This window comes from Cebus imitator, unplaced genomic scaffold (assembly GCF_001604975.1).
Source record: "Cebus imitator isolate Cc_AM_T3 unplaced genomic scaffold, Cebus_imitator-1.0 Scaffold392, whole genome shotgun sequence".
NCBI lineage: Eukaryota > Metazoa > Chordata > Mammalia > Primates > Cebidae > Cebus > Cebus imitator.
In genome coordinates, this window is record NW_016107707.1 from 1,682,076 (window position 1) to 1,695,160 (window position 13,085).

The 13,085-nt window shown below is 47.6% G+C and overlaps 1 protein-coding gene across 1 annotated transcript in view; it reads right to left on the bottom strand.

Annotated features, from left to right (window-relative positions):
* Window positions 1–13,085, bottom strand: part of HERC2 (HECT and RLD domain containing E3 ubiquitin protein ligase 2) — a 211,465-nt gene that overhangs the window by 88,939 nt on the left and 109,441 nt on the right. Inside the window, exons 39-45 of the mRNA XM_017508492.2 lie at window positions 10,932–11,113; window positions 10,227–10,374; window positions 9,957–10,153; window positions 9,620–9,850; window positions 8,298–8,436; window positions 6,951–7,094; window positions 2,838–2,980 (exon numbers count right to left, since the gene is read on the bottom strand). Of these exons, the coding sequence (XP_017363981.1) occupies window positions 2,838–2,980; window positions 6,951–7,094; window positions 8,298–8,436; window positions 9,620–9,850; window positions 9,957–10,153; window positions 10,227–10,374; window positions 10,932–11,113 (1,184 nt within the window). The remainder of the gene's footprint in view (window positions 1–2,837; window positions 2,981–6,950; window positions 7,095–8,297; window positions 8,437–9,619; window positions 9,851–9,956; window positions 10,154–10,226; window positions 10,375–10,931; window positions 11,114–13,085) is intronic.

Genomic DNA, 13,085 nt, shown 5'->3' on the forward strand with positions numbered 1-13,085 from the left:
TGGAAGGCTGCAGGGCTCCCCAGCTGCCTGGGCTGGGCACAGAGGGACCGCTGGAAGGCTGCCCAGGGCCAGCACACCAACTGAGACCCAAGCTCAACCAACTAGGGGTGGGAAGGAAAATGTCGAGGCTTCCAGTGAAACACAGAAGAGATTCTAAATCCCCAGAATTAAGGATCCAGAGCCAGGGTAAGGGCAGCATAAAACATCATTAGAAAGCCTAGCACCAAGCCACCTCAGGACGGAGGACTGCCGGGTCCTGAACTGCCTGTGAGAAGAAAACTCCCCACTCTCCAGAGAAGGAGGCAGAACCCAGGGCCAACACAATGTAACATCCAAAGAATCCAGAACGAAATCAACATTCTCAGATATGTGAAGAACAACCACCAGTAACTGACTATCATCAAGGTAAAAAACTGCAAAGAGCAGCAGACCAACAGGACCGGACATTGGAATTGGCAAACAAGAAATCCAACATAACTATCAGAAGTATGTTTAAAAATGTCCAGTAAAAGATGGATTTGGCCAGGCACAGTGGCTCACACCTGTAATCCTAGCACTTTGGGAGGGGGATGAGTCACAAGGTCAGGAGTTTGAGACCAGCCTGGCCAATATGGTGAAACCTTGTCTCTATTAAAACTATAAAAGTCAGCCGGGTGTGGTGGTGCACACCTGTAGTCCCAGCAACTCGGAGGCTGAGGCAGAAGAATCGCTTGAACCCTGGAGGCAGAGGTTGCAGTGAGCTGAGATCGTGCCACTGCACTCCAGCCTGGGTGACAGAGTGAGACTCTGTCTCAAAAACAATAAAAAAAAATTTAAAAAAAGATAGATTTAAGGGTGAAGAAAGGAACTGTCAGAAGAGATCTAAAATTATAAAATGAGAGCCAAATGGAAATAAGAGATGTAACAAATAGAAAATAAAGCATTTCTCGGATGGACATAACAACAGATTAGGCCCAACAAAGCAAAGATCTTGACCTTTCAAACAGGTCCAGACAAACTAATCAAGCTACAAACAAGGAAAAAAAAGACTTTCTATTAAACTCCTAAAAGGAAACTCACTAACAGCGTAACAGTTGTATAAGAGTATTTCCAGGAAAGAACAAAAAGAGCAAGACGGGGAAATATAACAGTCAAAACTTTCCAAATTTGTTAGGGGAACAAAAATCAAGCCAAAAATGCAAGCAGCTTAAGCAAATGTCAAGGACGACAGTGGGGTGAGCCACCACGGCATACATGGGCCCGGTTTAGTGAAACTGCAGAAAGCCAAAGATAGCAGAAAATACTCGAAGCAACCAGGGAAAAAAGACATTCCATACAGAAGAGGTAAGAACAACAGCCACTTTCCATCAGAATCCACGGAGCTCAACAGCCCTTCCCCATTCCTGAAGGACAACTCCACGTGGCCTCCGAGGCCAACACACTCAGCACCTCCCAGCACGACTGTGGGCTCTGCACCACCCACGTGCTCTCACGTTGCCCAGCGTCCTCTTTTCATCTCTACCAGGGAGATTGGAGGCACAAACATGCCCTTTAAAATGAACCGTCACCGGCCGGGCGTGGTGGCTCACGCCTATAATCCCAGCACTTTGGGAGACTGAGGTGGGCGGATCACAAGGTCAGGAGATCGAGACCGTCCTGGCTAGTACAATGAAACCCCGTCTCTACTAAAAATACAAAAATTAGCTCGGTGCGGTGGTGCATGCCTGTAGTCTCAGCTACTTGGGAGGCTGAGGCAGGAGAATCACCTGAACCTGGGAGGCGGAGGTTGCAGTGAGCGGAGATCGTACCGCTGCACTCTAGCCTGTCGACAGAACCAGACTCTGTTTCAAACAATAAAAAAAATTAACCTTCACCTCAGAGGTTCCCAGACCTGAGAAGAAGCTGGAGTTCAGAAGAGCTCCTGGCCATCCTCCTCCCTCCCAGCCCACACCCGTTTCCTGCTCTCTCCCTTTGCACCCCCCACCATCTTTCCAGCTCATTCTAGGACTGGGGGAGCCCTCCTATCTGCCCAAGGCAGTGGCTGCCTCATCTGGACCATTGCTCTCAGAAGGGCCCTGCTCTCTGAGGGTTTCTGTTGGGGTAATTTCTGACTACCAAACTGAGTACTGATAGTTTTATTTTTGTCTTTGATATACTATCCAGATTTTTTTTCTTTTTTTTTTTTTTTAAAGACGGGGTTTCACCATGTTGGTCAGGCTGGTCTTGAACTCCCGACCTCAGGTGATCTGCTCACCTTGGCCTCCAAAGTGCCTGGATTACAGGCGTGAGCCACCGCGCCCAGCCTCTACCCAGATTTTTTATGTATTATACAGCAAAAAGATTTTGGAGCACCTCTAATCCTCCATGTTGCCAGCCGTGAAAGCTCCCACCCTCTTACACCCAGTCACATCCCGTAGCCCTGACCATGATCCTCACGGCTGCCCTCACCTGCTCCACAACATGGGGAGAGCTGAGAGCCTGGTGGCACCAGAGCGCACCCGAAGAGACTCCCGAGTGAGTGAAACAAACAAGCGGGTGCCACAGTCCTGATGAGCCGCTCTCAGTAATTCTACTTCCTGGAAAAAGATCCCTTCATGAAGCTGTGAGCATTTCACCCAGGCTGCGTCTAGTTAGTATTTGTTAACAATTTACACAAATCCAAAATAAGGTTAAACTTAAACTCTCTCTTTCTTTAACTAGGATGCACAAACATGGTTAAACCCTAATGAATCACTAGAATTATTTGGATACTGTCATTTAAAATTCAGAACAGATCATTAAGAAAATATACGCCTAGAAAAAAATGGTTCACAATTTAGTACTCTGGATTAAAAATGGTCAAGGCTGCACAGCTGTACCTCAAGTTCCTGTTTATCAAATATGGCCTTCACGGGAGACGGCTGGGTGGCCGAGGCCAGCAGCTGCTGCAAGAGGATCATGGGGGGCTGCGGCCCTTCAGGAGACACGTCCCCAAGGTCAGGTGAAGCTGCTGCTCCGTCATCTGAATTCAAAAACAAAGTATGTATAAGATTCTATTTTCAACTGCAAACGCCTCTTTACTATTAAAGAGAATACACTGAGCATGCTGAATCAGGTATGACTTCTGCCCCATTCAGTAACAGAAAATCAAAATCTTCAAGGTTCAGACATCAAACAAAAACTAGACTCTAGACCAGGCGCAGTGGCTCCCAAAATCCCAGCACTTTGGGAGGCCGAGGCGGGTGGATCACGAGGTCAGGAGATTGGGGCCATCCTGGCCAGGATGGTGAAACCTCGTCTCTGCTAAAAATACAAAAATTAGCTGGATGTGGTGGCGTGTGCCTTTAGTCCCAGCTACTTGGGAGGCTGAGGCAGGAAAATCGCTTGAACCAGAGAGGCAGAAGTTGCAATGAGTGAAGATCGCGTCACTGCACTCCAGCCTGGCGACAGAGCGAGACTCCATCTCAAAAGAGAAAAAAAACAGCTAGCCTCTAAACCACTTTCACTTCCTGCTTTTGATAGCTGTCCTTCATTAGTGCAGCCGTCTCTTAGAGCCAGCAAATGCTCCTTCCCAGATTTCTGTACTTGGTCCGATTCTTTCTTTTTTGAGATAGAGTCTTACTCTGTTGCCCAGGCTAGAGTTCAATGGCACAATCTTGGCTCACTGCAACTGCCGAGATTGTGCCATTCTCCAGCTTCGGCCTTCCCAGTAGCTGGGACTACAGGCACATCCCAACACGCCTGCTAATTTTTGTATTGTTAGTATAGGCAGGGTTACACCATGTTGGCCAGGCTGGTCTCGAACTACTGACTTCAGCTGATCCACCCACCTTGGCTTCCCAAAGCTCTGGAATTACAGGTGTGAGCCACTACGGCTGGCCTACACACTTTCTTTCTTGTTCACTCACAGCTCCAGTGACCCTCAACACAGACACATCCCATATGCATATTTCTAGTTGTAGGTTTTCTAGCTAGGCCTTGTTCGGATCATTAAGTGACCCCAATTCCAAATGCGTCATGTCCTCAGGGCGATGGCTTTTTGTCTGTTATGAGTAGCTTTAGGTGCAGCCTTTAGTACGCTGTGTGACGCAGCCCCAGGGAGACCCACTGCCCTGAAGCCACTTCACACAATCCAGGTGCTCAGCCAGGTACTCACAGCATTTGCACGTGCTGGTTTTGTTTGGTGAAAATTTCAGCTAGCTAGACCAGGTGCTGGAAATCTTTCTCTTAAAGGTCCAGATAGTAAACAGGCTGATGGGCTGTACAGTTTCTGTCCGAACTACTCAGCTCTGCCACTGTAGAGCAAAAGCAGCTGGAGATGAGGTGTGAACAAGTGTTGTGCCTGTGTTCCCTTAAAAATTTACAAAACCAGGGGCATGGCAGTTTTGTCAATCTAGCTCTGTCTGGAGTCCCTGCTCTGCCCTCCTGATTCAGGTCTGCTGCAACTGCTCAGTGGGCTGAGCGGAGAACAGAAGAGCCAATCTGATTCCCAGGCTCTAATCTCCCAATCTCTACACCTGGGAAATCTTCATGCTCCCTACAACCTCCACTATTTGATTGAATCTATACTTTCCATCAATTTCTCTCATCCTCAGCAGGTTTAAAATTCATTTCACAGCATCTTCTTCCCTTGCTTTTTTCTTCTTTTTTTCTTTGTTTTCAACTTCTCTCTGTTCAGTATATTACTCTCCTCCTAAGATTAGGAAACAAACCCGAACACTCCACATTCTACTGGACTTGCTTATTTTCTTCAAATGCACTACTCAGAATTCTCCCCTCATCTCAAGCTTGAAACATCAGCCACATTCCATTTTTTGCTGGATTCCCACATAGCTATTATCTACAAGACTACACCATCACAGTGGACGGCACCTTCCTTCCACCAGATCCTTCTTTCCCTTTCCATGCCTTCCCCCTCATCACTTGACACAGGAGCAATTCTCCATCTCTGTCATCTCTGGTGTCAGATACTACTGTACCTTACTAGCAGGTGCATCGCCCGAAGGTCAATGCTTTCCATGTGGCCCTGCCACAGCTTCCCAGGTGGGCCTCAAGTTTCACCCTGCTCTCCAAGGTACTCTGCAGCAGGACGTCAACCACCCATCCAGCCTCAGCCCCACTGCACGTCGAGATACCCTGAACTCCAAGCAAGGCAGAGCTGCTCAACACGCTCCCAGACTCGCCACTTTCACCCTCTCTTCCTGGCTCCACCACCGGCAGTCCTTGTCTGCTGGCATCTGTCTGCCGCAGCCTCCAAAGGCTGCCTGTCCGCGCTCAGCTGCCACTGGCTCCAGACGCCTATGGAACCACTTACACGCCTCGCCGCCCCCCGGCCCCAGAGGACGGACGGAGCCACTGCGTTCATTTCCTCACCTCATCCACACCCTAGAGAGCAATGATCATAGACAAGAGCTTCCCCCCAAAAGACTTTGCATGTCTTTCAAGAATAGGTGATGGAAAAATATTTGTTTTTTTCTATTAAAAGTGACACAAGCTCATTCCAGAAAACTAAATATAGAGAAATATAAAGAAAATTAAAACAGCCAAAATTCCATCAAAGATTACTGTGTCAATATTGCGCTACACAGATGAACCTATGGCTTATCTATAAACAGATATATGTAGCAATGTGCTTTTGTTTCCTTAGGTACCATTTTCACGTTTTCATGGCAATAAACATATACACTGGCCCTCAGTATCCATGGGTTCTGATCCAAAGATTCAACAAATGACAGATCAAAAATACTCAGAATAAATAAACAGATAACAAATTAAAAGTACAGGATAACAACTATTTACAAATGATTTATATTTTTTAAGTATTTGGGAGGATGTGCATATACTACACCATTTTATAGAAGGGCCTTGAGCATTAGTATAATTGGTATAATTGGGGGTCTTGGAACCCATCCCCACGGATACTGAGTGAAGACTACTATATGTATGTACCATCATTTTGAATGACACTGTATTACACTGCACGGATACATAAGAGTGGGTATTTTAGTGTCTACAGTTTTTCAACACAAAAACCATACCAAAAAGGAAGCCATAACAACATTGTTGAATACATTTTTTTTTTTTTTTTTTTGGAGACAGTTTCACTCTGTCACCCAGGCTGGAGTGCGGTAGCAGAATCTCGGTTCACTGCAACCTCTGCCTCCTGGGTTCAAGCAATTCTCCTGCCTCAGGCTCCCAGGTAGCTGGGATTACATGCGGTCACCACTATACCCAGCTAATTTTTGCATGTTTAGTAGAGACGGGGTTTCACCATGTTGGCCAGGCTGGTCTTGAACCCCTGACCACACGTGATCCACCTGCATCAGCCTCCCAAAGTGCTGGGATTACAGGTGTGAGCCACCACGCCTGGCCAGTGAATACATTATCTTTACATGCCTTTTCGTGTGATAAATTCCCACAGAATGACTTGCTGGGTCAAAGTATATGAATACACAGGTACATCTATGCATTTCAAAGTCCGACTCATTTCCTCCAGCGCCCATTAGATGGCTACACCAACTTCGATTCCCAGCAGCGTGTTCATGGAGTGCTGCTGTGCGGGCATTTGAAGAACCAGCTTAGGGTCTTCTTGTTACAATACAGGTTCTATTGCTTTGGTCTGGGTGCAGCCTGGGAGTCTGCGTTTCTAACACATGCCTGTGTGCCATCAATGTTGCTGACCCACGTGCCACACTTTAAATGGGAGGCATGAAAATACCTTTCTCCCTCCCCACCCACCAGATGCCCTCATATTGTTTGTCTTATAAGATGATGATGATTTTATTCACGGTTGGTGGTTGCTGGGCAGGCCACGTGTCTTTCTCCCACATATTTAAGCCATCTATGTCCATTTTTATGAACTGACTGTCCACATCCTTGTCTATTTTCTACTGCCTTTCTTATAAAGCTTTAAGAACTCTGTTTGCCTTCTCGGCTTTCTTATCTGAAAAAAAAAAAAAATAAATAAAATAAAATACTTTTAAAAAAGATACCTGCGTGAACAGTTCCAGTCTCCTGGACAGCTGGCTGAGACAGGATCTGCCGCAGTTTGTCCTGGTGGGAGAGCAGCGCCCGACCTGCTTTCAGGATGTACAGCTTCAACTGCTGACACCGCAGCAGGTCCAGGTCCACTTGTCCTATGGAAGGAAAGACTCGGTGAGAATGGTGAGGAGTAACACTCTGCCCTTCGGGAGTCTGCCGACCACAAACACTGTCAGGGACAAAGGGCTTGCCTTGCCCAGTGTTATGGTTGGTGCTTCTGGGTAAGCACCTTCTGCCTCCTGGGTCTTCCTCCCTGCTCTCCAGGCACCTAAACTGATGGCACACAGGAGTCCATGCTTTAACACAGTTAGAACCGTGTTAGCTATTATTAACACGATCAAATGTTCCCCAAGTTGCTAAGTTTCAGCCACCTTCGCTCTTCATCTAAGAGACTCTCAGAGAATCCGTCAGCTACACCAGCTTTTTAACTAAGGAAGATAGCAGCAATGCCCGAGTCTTATCCAATGGCAGAGGCCACAGAAGCAGCACAGAGAGCATGGGGCTGCAGGGAAGGAGGGCCGCAGGTGCTGCCAGGGCACTGGCTCGATTAACTGGCAGACAGGTTTATTCACCATGATGTAAGCGGCAGCTAGCAGAGAAAGCCAGCTGAATTTTAGAAAGGTGGTGATTTACAGGCACTGCACCTTCAAGCAGACACATGAATGGGAGGTCCAGAGTTGAAGGTGTTTACATCAAAAATGCTGAAGCAGCAATCATAGGTCTGTGGGAGCAAGAGGGGAGAAAACTCAAGAAGAGTGGGCAGAATAAGACATAAGTTATGGGTGAAGCCACGAGGATTTCCAGAACAGGAAGAACAAGCAGAGAGAAGACCTCCCTAGGAACAGTGAAAGAAACTCAGGAGAGCTCCATTTTAGACCCAAAGGCAGGCAGAGCTAAGCAGGGTTACAGTCTCAGCCACCGTGAAGGTCACAGTCAGGCCAGGTGGCTTCCAGGACAGAGGCCCCTAGATCAGGCAGGGAACACGCCGGGAGCCATGCTCTAACAGGGTGAGTGGGCCACAGGGCACTGGGATGGTGAGGAGCACGGAAGAGGAGAAGACAGACTTCTCTTCAGGGATAAAGGGTGACCCTGAGAAGAGGGTTCATGGCAATGAAGGCTGACCTGAAAACTCGTTACTCCGTAAACAGGGTTACACTCCCAACCACAACTCAACAAACGGTGAGCCCACGTGAACCCCAGGACGTTGGCAGGCCTGGGAACTCACTCACCAAAGAACACAGTACAAACAACACGAGTTTAAGACGGCAGCTGTTTCACAGGAAGCAGCAAACCCTGACCTGCAAAGGCCTGTTTAGTCGATTTCTTTATTTTGTGCTTTTCTAACTTGCTTCCAGCGAGGTTCACCAGCTGAGCCCAGACAGACAGCATGGGCTCTGCGAAGGGCAGGTTGTTCACATTAAAGGCCACGGCAGGGAGCTGGAGAGAACACAGAAGCTGTCAGCGTGCAGCCAATACGAATAACAAATGAAACGCTCTGGAAGTCATCAAAACCATGGGCTTCCTCCTGAAATGCCACACATACCCATAAACCTTTTTATAGCTGAAAATAATTTTTTTAAATGGCATTAAAGGCAACATGCAGACTTGTATGTTACATATCTATATTAGTTTTTCTTTACAAACCTGTCAACAATAATTACATCATTGTTGTGGTTATCTTCTCAGGTATTTTCTATATATTTCAAGTTTTCTACAACATGTATATATTCCTATAATAAAAAATACATTTCTTTCATAGAAAATATAGTCAGGCCATACACAGTGGCTCACACCTGTAATCCAAACACTTTGGGAGGCCAAGGTGGGCGGATCACCCAAGGTGAGGAGTTTGAGACCAGCCCGGCCAACATAGTGAAATCCCGTCTCTACTAAAAACACAAAATTAGCCAGGCATGGTGGCACATGCTGTAATCCCAGCGACTTGGGAGGCTGAGGCAGGAGAATCACTTGAACCCGGGAGGTGAAGGTTGCAGTGAGCCAACAAGATTGTGCCATTGCACTCCAACCTGGGTAACAAGAGTGAAACTCTCACTCCAAAAAAAAAAAGAAAATATTGTAAGATTGCACTTGGGCTACATCAAAATAATGCAAGTCACTCCTTTTCCCTGTGCATCCCTGATTCATAGGTGTGCAAGAATGAATGACAGTAGCTGCTACATTCAGTCATGCCACTCAAAACAACTAAGCATTTTCTACATGAAGAAAGGTTTTTTTTTTTAAAAGGAATCATGTTTAAGTTTTTTTAAAAACCTGAGTTGTTCAATAACAAGTAAACTTCATAAATTCACATTTTAAAATAATTAGAACCACCTCATAGATGCACACTACCTTCTAGGGGGCTAAAGCCCTCTTCACGGCTCTGAGGCTAAAAGACACACGAACCACTGCTTTCGATGCCCTGTGAGCGAGGCCCTGCTTACCACAGAAGCCCAAGCTCAGGGGAGGGAAGAGAGGTGGTTCTCCTTCCTGGGTCAGGCAGCCTCCTGGAAGGCAAACCTGAAGTACCAGAATCAAGTTCTTTCCAGTGCTAATGTTGGAGCTGGGTTCTAGGGTAAAGCCAAATCCCTTTCACACAGTAACTGAGTCCAAGGTCCCCTACCGGTTTCAGCTGATTCAGTGGGCAAACGCGGCACGTCCGCATTTCGGAGAACTGCACGGTGATTCTGCCCTTCGGGGTGATGCGAGTCACGGTGCCCTCTCCAAACTCATCGTGCAGGACTTGGCCGCCCAGGCGCAGGCGACCATCGATGCCCCCGATCACAGCCAGGACCGCCATGAGGCCCCCCACTTCAGGGTTCTCGGTGTCGGGGAAGTAGTCCTCTAACTGGGCCTAGTGCAGACGGCAAACAGCCAGCTCGACCAGGGACATTCATGGAGCTGCCCAGTCCCTACAGGTTTACCGTTCAACTAAATGAATTCTGAGAACACAAACCCACCCCTTCAGACGGCCTTCCCGCGAAGCTGTGGGTGATGGAGCGCAGCTGGGAGTTGATGTACTTGTTGATCAGCCCATTCCACTGCGCCAGGGAGTGCAGCACGCGCAGCAGGGCCACCACCTCCTCGGCCAGTGTGCTGCTGTGGGTGGCGGTCAGCGAGGCCTGTGGGCGTGCCCGGCGCCGCCTCGGTGTGGACTCTGAGGAGGCAACATGGGAGAAGCTGCTGCCCTGCTCTTCCCCAGGGCACAGGGAAGGGAGACGGTTACCCACCTTTGAGCAACGGCACGTCGGAGGAGCAAGTAGTGAGCAAGCTCCCCAAGAAGCTGAACAGCTTCTCCACAAGGCACTTCATGTCCCTTGCCCTTTCGGTCTTGTCCCACGACGGAAGGACTGCTTGCAATAAATGTACAGCTAAGATCTGAAAAAGATAATTTAAAAGGGCAAGCATTAAAAAAGTCTGATTAAGAAATTACAGATTGCTGTTTTCTCTTTATTTTCTGTTCTTATAACACAGTGTGAAAATTGAAATGTGAAAGTCAATGTGAAAATTTCTCATAATCATGTGAAAATTTTGAGATTCATTATTTTACAGTCAGGTAATTACATTCAAGTTGATGAGTGACTAGGATTGTCAGGGACTTTAGAAAAAAGCGACATGAGAGGTGCATGTGTTTCTTTAATTAAAAAAGAATGACTTTTAGTTTCATTCTTCTTAGGATGATTACACTATGAATCCTGTGGAGCAGATGAGAAAGTACCTGCAGGATTTACCACTTAAGAGCAGAGCAGGCAAACTAAAGTTTAACAACTTACCGACTGTCAAGGACCTCTGCCCCTCACCTCCAGAGAACCCACCCTGTCACTTCTAGACCCGTTCTGCACTCGTTACTGAATAAAGGCCCCGACTCTGAGGGCAGGGAACTTCAGTGTGCGATGCTGCTCTCAGAGAACTGGTTTTGCCTGGCAGCACAGTACCTGCCTCTGCAGTGAGGCGGCAGTGAAGGGTGCGTGCCCTTCCACGACCTTCATGAGCAGCGTGATCCACTGCGGGGAGCTGAGGGCGCCGCACACCTGCTGCGTGAGCGCGATGCTCCGCACAAACCCCAGTGTGCACCAGCTCCGGTGCTGCTCCCGGCACACCAGCCTGTTTGGAGAAGCTGCAGGAGGAAAACAAAACACTCTTGGTAACAAGTCCCTAAAGATAAATCATGAGTGCAAACCTTATTTTTTTAATCAACTTATTATTTTCTTTCTTTTTTTTGAGACAGTCTCACCCTGTTGCCCAAGCTGGATTGCAGTGGCGCAGTCTCGGCTCACCGCAACCTCTGCCTCCTGGGTTCAAGCAACTCTCCTGTCTCAGCCTCCCGAGTAGCTGGGATTACAGGCGCCCACCACCACGCCCAGCTAATTTTTGTATTTTTAGTAGAGACAGGGTTTCACCATCTTGGCCAGGCTGGTCTTCAACTCCTGACCTCATGATCCACCCACCTCGGTCTCCCAAAGTGCTGGGATTACAGGCATGAACCACTGCGCCTGGCCTATTATTTTATTTTCTACAATAAACTCCTTTACAAATATGTTGCACTTTGTAAATTAATTCAAACTAATTCAAAGTGAGGAATGGAAGAAGGCTTTTAAGTTAGTTCGAAAAACATTTCACAGAATTTTTCTTTTTTTAGCAATGGGGTGTCACTATGTTGCCTAGGCTGGTCTAAAACTCCTGGGCTCAAGTGATCCTCTTTCCTTGGGCTCCCAAGTAGCTGGGACTATACGCATTTCTAGAACCTTCTAACTGTGTACTAAAACTAGTTAAAGAATTTTACCTATGTGTTATTTCTAGGCAATAGGAAAATTATCTATAATCCAAATAGCAGTAATTTGCAACAGTACATCTATTATATTTTTTTAAATCTCCTGTTTTAAATACCTCCATGATCTTGCTTACATTTAATCTGCACCGTAAGTTTCCAATCCAAGTTTAACACATCTGCATTAACAAAATGGGAAGTTTTCACTAGGTTTACAACACTGGATTCTGACACAAGTGGGTCCACCTCTGCTCTGCCTGACTGCAGGCCTCCATTCCTCCCTGAGCAGAGGCTGAGGCTCGGAGGCTGGGCCCTCCTGAGGAACCCCTCCCACAGCCCCACAGGACCTGCCCTCGCCTCACACCTCCCCCACCCTGCCGTCAGCCATCCAGGCTTACGAGGACACCCGCCTTCCTTCAACACACGCACGTGCACTCACACACACTCTCACACCGCCATACGCATCCTCACACCCACAGCAAGTTACTCAGACACACTCACGGGCACACACACCCACCCTCACTCTCTCAGGTGCACTCACACCACTGTCGCAATCACTGACACACACACAATCCCAGTCACTCATATGCACACACAACCTAAGATGCAAACTGATGCACACTCATAGATGCTCTCATGTACACTTTTACCCCTCCCAACGCATCCCGAAGCTCACATATGCACTCAAATTCCTAAGCACATTGGTTACAAGTGATGACTCACCCACTCACACCTGTGCCCACACTCACACCCACTTCTCTTTACACTCATGCCTGTAGTGTTGTTACAACCTCCCTCACTGACACAAGCAAAATGCTCACATTCACTAACATGCACCCACAGTAACACGTCATGCGTGCTCACACTGACGCAAGGCACTCATACACGTTTACACATATGCTCACACTCATGCACACTTACACTTGTGCCTCACCCACTCACCAAGCTTGACTGACACTTCATCTCATTCACACTCCCAGTAATCCCCTGACACATGCTCATGCCTCCCTCTTGCTCACCCTCACACACACAGTGGCTCAAATGCACTGAGGCGCTCACTCCCACTTCATCTGCATGCTGTCACCTGCCCACTTGTATGCCCTCATGGACATACACACCACTCGCTTGAATGCACGCATACACCCACACAATTCAAACAGACCACGCTTGCAACAAACTCTCAGCCACTTGCCCATCAATTCCTACCACACTCGCTAAATACATGAAGACGCTCCAGAACACCACTAACACATGCATGTCCTCACACACCCTCGCACACACTGAAGGCGCCCACGGACTCACCCACACTCAGTAAATACAT